Source organism: Littorina saxatilis, linkage group LG1, assembly GCF_037325665.1.
Source record: "Littorina saxatilis isolate snail1 linkage group LG1, US_GU_Lsax_2.0, whole genome shotgun sequence".
Lineage (NCBI taxonomy): Eukaryota > Metazoa > Mollusca > Gastropoda > Littorinimorpha > Littorinidae > Littorina > Littorina saxatilis.
In genome coordinates, this window is record NC_090245.1 from 71,804,126 (window position 1) to 71,812,571 (window position 8,446).

The 8,446-nt window shown below is 41.7% G+C and overlaps 1 protein-coding gene across 1 annotated transcript in view; it reads right to left on the reverse strand.

The window, feature by feature from the left end:
- The window catches only part of LOC138977785 (homer protein homolog 2-like), a 63,117-nt gene extending 54,687 nt beyond the window's left edge, over positions 1–8,430 (reverse strand). The window contains exon 1 of the mRNA XM_070350394.1: positions 8,294–8,430. Coding sequence (XP_070206495.1) covers positions 8,294–8,304 — 11 coding nt within the window. The 5' untranslated portion in view covers positions 8,305–8,430. The remainder of the gene's footprint in view (positions 1–8,293) is intronic.
- Between the last annotated feature and the right edge of the window lie 16 nt (positions 8,431–8,446).

Here is an 8,446-nt window from a genome sequence, read left to right on the forward strand (position 1 = left end):
CTGTGCAGGAGGTGTTTGTTAACGCACTAAGGGAATAGTTTAAACAGAGAGAGAGAGAGAGAGAGAGAGAGAGAGAGGAGAGAGAGAGAGAGGAGAGAGAGAGAGAGAAGAGAGAGAGATCTGGACCAGGCCGGTGCCCCTTCGTGAGAAGCTGCATGGACCTGTGGAGGCTCTACATAAGACCACCAGCTTCATTACCAGAGCTGGACTCCAAGTTTAACATTGGCGAACGACAAGAAGAAGAAGAAGCGCACATGTATATGTATAGAATACATATCAAAATCAAATCAATACAGATGCAATAGCACTCAGCAACTCCGCATAACGCACCAAGCTTCATTCCTCTGTTGCTCATGCATTCTCACACTGAATCCGACTGCTAAAGCCGCACAAAACGACAAGATTCAGAGCAGACATAGCTCGCAGCATTTTGTCACTAATGAGGACTTTAAATATCAGCGTCTTAAAGATGTCTTCCTTCCCGTAGTTATATAAAGCATTAGTAGTAAACCACGACAGATCTCTTCATGCTTTCGCATAGGGTACCGTAGGAGCACCAAAAATCAACAGCCTTGTAAAAAAAGAATACAGTAAATCCAATGTATCTTAATTAATCAAACACACACCACTGTTCACTTGAATATATAATACATGGGTGCAAAACTACAGTTAGCAAAACAACAGCAGTTCATCTGAATACGTCAAGAGACATGATCTCCCACTGTTTACGAAGCAAAATTCGACTCAAAATGTTTCGTTCCGCAAACTTCGAAACAATTTCTTCTGCAATGTGGAGCTGTTACTGCCACTAAAACCTACAATGATACAACAGTTGGAGTTACTGTTTTGAAATAGATTCTCAAATCTCAAAAAGAACAGTCCTTTCAAGGTCAGTGACACGTCGACATGATTAAACACGACCAACACGGTGATCGATCGGACGCTACACTTAAAGATCCCCGACCAACAAGCGTGGGAAGATGCATGGGTGTGGAAATTTTTTGATTGCGATATGATTCACTTCAGACACGTGTAGGAATGTCGGAGTCTCGGCTTCGGCCACAGAAGAGTGGGGGTGGGGGACAGGGACTGTGAGGGAGTGTGTGTGTGTGAGAGAGAGAGTGTGAGAGAGAGAGAGAGAGAGAGAGAGAGAGAGAGAGAGAGAGAGAGAGAGAGAGAGAGAGAGAGAGAGAGAGAGAGAGAGAGAATATATCGGTCAAAGCACCAATACAGTGATCCTGTATTAGATCTCCTATTGTTACATGTACTATCAAAGAGGACACGTGACAGATGGAGTGTAGGGGTGTGAAGTGGGGGTGGGGGCGGATGGGTATCCTTAGCGGATTATGACTTTATTCAGTTATTCTGCAGAAAAGACAAATGCTGGAGAAAAACCGTTCTTTTCTGCAGCATTTCTGCATAATGTCATCTTTCGCCGAAGCAGCGTTTTTTTCTGCAGCAAAACATTTTACTGCAGTAAAATTGAAATCAAGAATGCTGCACAGTAAAACGGTGCTGTTTCGTGATGTGGAGCAGTAGGTCGCACCTTGTCATCAGTTTGACAAATTGATTGAAATCACAGCGAACGCTATGTCGCAGCACAGGTGGTGTCGGATTAATTTTTGTGGGATCAAGTTCTACTAAAATCAATAATTGTGTTCCTGTAAAACCAAAAAGGAATTCTAATTTTCTTATTACCAATATTAAGGCAAATTCAAATGAATGAATGAATGATGATGATGATGATGTTGGTGATGATGATGTTGCTGATGATGATGGAGGAGATGCAAACTGCCGACCCACGACCCCCCGCCCACAGACACACCTACCGCCACCCCCCCCCCCCCACCCACATTCCAAGAACGACACACTCCAAAACCAGAAATGTTCATAAGATTGTAGTACAACTCAAAGAACACATACCAAAACGACGAATTCAAAATGCCATCGACCAGACTCTCGGACCAAAGACAAAAACATACTTACATTATGAGCAAACCGTAGCAGCTAGTACATATTCCACGGAAAATACTCAACAAGAAACATCCTCAGCTGCAAAACACTGTCAATGTCACTCACATCACTGTTCAGTACTTTACATCTCGGAAACCAACACTAATCCTTCAGGAGTCAGGATTCACTGCTGCAATTGTGTAAGTTTCGATGGCAGGCATCTTCTTCGTGATCGTTAGGCCTAAAAATAAAATAGGTGTGGTTACGGTAACCCGACCTACCCTATTTTTTGGGGCCGACCCTATAACTTTTTATTACATTTGTCACAAAAATACACAAAAAAACAAGTAAACGAGTGCAGAAAACGCAATGAAAGCGAAAGCGCCCGAGTCGCACACTTATTTCCCTGTCAAGTAGGTTTAATTTGTACACATTAGAAAAAAAAGTTAAAAAAAAAAAAGTGATTGCCTACCTTCCTACCCTATTTTTTTTAGGTATGTTACCGTAACCACACCTATTTTTTTTGTTTGGCCTTATCATCCAATTGTAAAGAAAGAAGATCAAATCTCTCACTGGCAGAACAATCAATAACTTGAACGAGTTCCACGTGCAAGGTCTACGCAAAACGCTTTATTTTCCCTGTGTGGACAGTGCTCGGCACTTCAGCCTTGTCAACACGGGCCTTCCTTGGGTTCTTCAAGAACAGATGGCACAGTTTATTGGCGCTGATCAATGAAGGTCCTAGCGATGAAACCTCAGTGATAAAAGAACACTTGTTTTACTGTCACTTGAAAGTTTGATCTCAGCGACCGTACATCTGTAATCATACCGCGTCTGCTGACTTTAGTTTGATTTGTCTTTGCATCCTCCGTTCAAATAACTTTACTTCGTTGTATCGACAGCACACCAAAGGCAAACACAGCACCTTAGTGTCTAGTCTGAGCAAACCCAGTAAACCTTTGCAGTGTTGTATTATGAAAAAGGCTCTGCGTTACACAAAAGACCTACCAAACGCCACAAAAAGAAATGATCCATCTGAGATGCTTTTCGGTACTGCTCGAAAAGCATCAATCTTCGGCACCAAAGACACGCCTAGACAGGCAGCAATGGCAAGGGTCCAAGTGGCTCAAAACACTGCGTGCGACAGAGGGATCGTACCAATCCGATATGTCTCTACGCAAGTCTCTGAAAGTAGCATCTCTCAACGCCGGGGTTAGCTAAGGCCAAAAAAAAAAATTGTCTGTTTCTGGTAACATGGCTAAAAAAAATAGAGTCGGTAGGTCGGGATTTTTTTTTTTTTTTTTTTTTTGTACCCCAAATGTAGACCAATAAAACTAACTTTAAAAATCGCGCAAAGAGACTGGATTCACTATACATAGAGACAAGACACTCAACACATTTACAAATCGTCAGCGGACTTTCGTTTTCACACGTTTTTGTTGTTCATTTTCTCACCCTGTCCTTTACCACCAAAAAAATAAATAAAAATTTTTGAGTTTGGAAAAAAAAAGTTTAGGGTCGGCGCCGAAATTTAGGGTCGGTCGGGTGACCAGAAACAGACAATTTTTTTTTGTTGGCCTAAACAAAAAAATCAAAGGCGCTCAGAAAAACATGTTGTTGAATCAGTCTTGCCATCTGTTAATTTCAGGGGCCGTGACTGATCACTTTGTGATAATCTTGATCCCCCACTGACACATCAGCAACCCATCATCTGCTGTTCAGACCTACTCGAGTCCAAATTAATCGATCTGGCAGCACATGATGTGTGGGCTAATATCATATAAAGGATAAGCCTCTTTGTGTGTGTGTGTGTTTGCGGCCAGTGTGTGTGTGTGTGTGTGAAGTAGGGATTGGATGGAGTTCACACTTCTGCACTGCTACTCTGACCACCACACTGCAAACTGCGTGTTGTGAAGTAACACAACAAATAAAATTAAAATAAATATCTAAATGTAAAAGCAAGTCATTTGATGCGATTAAAATGTATATGGTAGTGTTTCTTTTGCGCAAACATCGAATATACATGCTACTCCAGCACGCCCCTAGCCCATTACGGCATTAGAGCACCACCCTTTATGTTCAAACAAAACTCGGGGAGTCGACTGAGTCGCACTAAATAGATAGGCATTTGTACCTGGGCCCAAGATAGAGTTGTCTGTGTCAACTGAAGCGCCCAACGTGATGTGCCTGTACAATGAGCGGAACAGAAACCGAGATAGAACAGCGGGAGGGAGGAGGGGGAGGCAGAGGCCTGCGGGTGTGTGGCCGACCTTACTGTCCCTTGCCGTATCAGCCGCAGCAAATTGAACACCGACAGCAACACCCATCACACTAATCACTCATACAGCGCGAGGCAGAGAGAACGGTCATGTCTGGCAAAGCAAGGCAACATGTATTTATTTATTCTAAAACATTTAGTAAACGGTTTGAGTACAGATGAATTATCGAACCTCCCTTTTCAAGAACCCTCCCCCAATTTAAGACTCCTTCCCTTTAGGACCCTGGTTTTTTTTTTAACACCCCCTTGAAAATGTTTTACTCAGTTTGTTTGTTTGTCATTCTGTCGGCACTAAGATCTCCCCTGTTTATGGGTAAACATTGAGCTTAAATTTGATGTGTAAGTGGGGTACACACCGTCCTAACAAGAAAGCTATGCACACTCAAGTGCTCTTTAATGACTCAAAACCCATCGTTCTTATCCTTCAAGCAGATTCAGGGAATGATGAAGAATACGATTTGATCATTTTTCAATCTCTATTTGAAATTTAATTCGAATTTTGAGAATTTTAATAACCAAACTCAGTAATTAGTTTTTAAGCTTCCAAACTGAAATTCAATCCCATAGAGGGGTGGGAGGGAAGGACAGCTGTCAATAGCGGGTGGGAGGGGCAGGGGTACTTCACACAAATGTGCAGTTCAATCCCATGAGCCACTCTGAGGTGATGGTTGCCAGGAAATCGGAAGATACAACATGCAGGGTCAGGTCGATAAGGGGCAGATTGTACCTGCGCAGAGTCAGCGGCACAGATGACTGCCACTGCAGATTATCCCAGCCCGCTACACGTTTCGGGAAAAGAAAACAGGCCAAGTACTCGTCATAATCCCTATCGAAGCATCAATAATATGCAGTGCGTCATCTGTGCCGCTGACTCTGCACAGGTATAACCTGCCCTTAAGCACTGCCCAGTAACCAAGGACCCATGGAGAAGGAGTAGTGGAGAAGGGTCCTCACTGATGTTTTAAGGAGGGGATACAGCGGAACCCATGTTTTAAGCCCCCCCCCCCCCCCCCCCCCCCTCAAACCTTACTTTTCATGATTTTCTTGGTCGCAATATCTATAAATCAACCTCCATTGCAAGACTCCCTCCCTTTTAATTATATACGATACCAATGCATGAACAGCCTGGCGGTGACCTCACGATTCACTTTCTACTGCTGATGTGTTGAAGTAACCAAGACAAACTTCGTTCTCGAAATTCTTTGTCACTTCTTCGTTAGCCATGAAGTTTTCCGTGACGCCATTATGCATGCTTATAACGTCTATTCGAACTTTGTTTCACTTTTGACATCAGAGATTTCACTTCGAGAGAGAAGGTCAAAATGAGACGTCTTGACTATTTTAAATCAATATTGTATGTCAAGATGTGCTTTTTTCAGATTTTTGAGATCTTAAAATGGTGTTCCAATGCAGTGACAACAGCACCACAATATGCTATAACCCAGTGACATGTTTCCAACCACTGAACACCACCCCAGACACTGCAGATTCGTTAACACATCAGAAGGGTAGAGCTAGCTCTGTGCATGTACACATGTGTGTTTGTGTGTGATTACATGTGTGTGCCTGTTTGTGTGTGTGTGTGTTCGGGATGAGGCGAAGATTGGAAAGAGATGATTTCATCTATTAATTTTATAACTAACATATACACTCTAATACACCACACAGGAGTACCTGCACCTTTTTCACGCAAATAGACCACAGACTGGGAGGAGTGAGGTTTCGGGAGCCAGGGGGGGGGGGGGGGGGGGGGGGGGGGCCAATGAACGTGAATTCGCCTATAAGTATCACACCTTCCCCCTTTTACTTTCTCCCTCTATCCCACATAAATAAACTATAGCAGCAACATCAACTGTGTCAGTCTCACAATATTTTAGTTTTTATAACCATAACTTTTCCCCCAAGCCTTCTCCATCAAATATAGTAGCTCGAGACCTCAAAGTTGTTTGTGACCACTTGATCATTTGTATTACCAATATGAATAGCAGATGAAGTTTGAAAGCAAGGCAAATCTGACTATTACATTTCCACAAACTCATGCCTGAGTAGTCTCCCTTCAATCTGCCTGAGCATTTAGTGGGACTAAAATGCACTAATGCATCTTTATCAAACTTTGCATGACAGATCTTAACTTAAAAGATGTCTTCTACCATACGAAAAAGGTTTATAAAATTGGATCCACATGTACGGTCATACACATATGAGCGGAGTCAGCTTTGGGGATAACTGTCACATGTAAATCATGAGGAATAAAATCACAATGTACATAGATGGATATATTCTTCTTGATGAACAACAAAATGTTGAAAAATAAAAAAATAAACAGAAGAGAAAGGCAGAACAAGAGACTGACTGAGATTATTATCTGTTCCCTGTTTCTCAGAGGCGAGATATGCCGAGTGAGGATAGGATGTAGCATTTCATCAGGATAGCTTGCTTTGAGGAAGGCTAGGATTTGGCAAGAGTAGGCAAGTGGTCCAGTGGAGGTGCTTGCCATACAAAAAAACACGGTGGCGGCACAGCTACTAATCCCACTGGCTGTTCAACACAAGCGCAGACGACTTTCAGCATCAACCAATCGTGTTGATAATTCTTGTTTATCTAGCACAAAATCATTTCATATACCCTCACTGTCTTGCAAAGCAAGTGGCTAGCTGCAGGCAATTCTTGCCTATATATGTGTAAAACGGGCGTCAGGCGGAGCAAAACCAATGAGATTGAAAGGCTAAGTATGTTGTTGCAAGAAAACTTATATGGAAGGGAGAAAGACTAAAGAATTTGTAATATTCAAAATATGCAATTCTACTTGAACTGAGAAACACAAACAGTTAAACGTTTGTAACTATCATCTTGAACTCTCCAGTGCTTAAAGCCCTAAATCTTCTTCCTTTTCCAAAGTATGGTTTAAAGCGCAATGATATGCAAGGTAGGTAAGTTGCCTGTCACTGCACACTTGAATACACAGTGGCAAAAGACTATCAATCACATACCACTATATTTCATGTCGTCTGGAGATAATAGCCATGGTCAAACTGTTCAACCGCAAAAACAACTGGAGCACAACACACCACAAAACAGTTTTGATGCTTACATATGGATCGAAGAAGAAAAATAATGTGACCGCAAAGATGCCTGTCATTGGCTGCATCCTTGTTTTCGAGTTAAGCGGTTGCTGTGTGACTGATGCATCTTACAAACTTGATGTTTATTTTTCTTTTGTCAATCAAAACTCAGTGATTGTATCGTTTATAACAATGATTGGTTGTGGAAATGGAAGCTACCGTCTTCGAAAGTGGAACTTAACCTGGCCACAAGGTCCTCGTGTGAACCTTCCACGTTCTTTTTCCTTACACTCAAAAACGCTTTCAGTGCTTTGATTTTTGCTGGAAAGGCAAAACTGCATCTTTTGGAAAGAAATCACTCTCAGATCGCACATGTTTCTTGCACTTGGGTGTCCCGGAAAGATCACTCATTTGCTCGAAAAACCACCACGCATGTGCAAAGTCAGAATGGCCGCGGAACTGTTAGGTGGTGTATTCACCCTTCAAGGAACAAAAATGCTTATCGTAACTGAGTGTTAAAATAAAATTGTAGTGTACTTAGTCAATATATCGACCCGTTCTTCAACTTGCAATGAATTACATGCTCAAAAAATAATCTAATAAATAAATCCTTGTCTGTTTTTACTGCTTTTACAAATATAATAATATATACACAAAGAATTCGGATTCAGTCTTCTGGCTCCCTCATGTCTCGCCACAGCATCAGTATGTACATCACTGCAATGCTCACCATTTCATTTTCAGTCAAACTCATATGATTAAAATTAAGATCCTTAACATGGAAAATCAAAATCAAATAATCTAATAAATTCATATATATACGGAAATAAAGGTCTATGTGTTTGCTAGTATGATCATACATTTCAGTGCGAGCATCACGCATAGAAGAGACTAAAGAGTGCAGACGAATTTTGCCTAAGTTCATGTCAACTTTTTTTTATAGACATAAAAATGTAGCCTGGGGACAGATGTTAAAGTACAAAATAGAAAATACACATACCCCACACTCATGATGAATGGTCAATCTCTCATTTCCTTCCCAAAAAGCTCGTTTTGATGCCTTCGTCTGTCACTTCTCTCTACTTTCCTCCTTTTTCTCAAACTTGTTTTCCCCTCGGACAACCATTAGCGGAAGTGCAATGCCTGCTGGGTA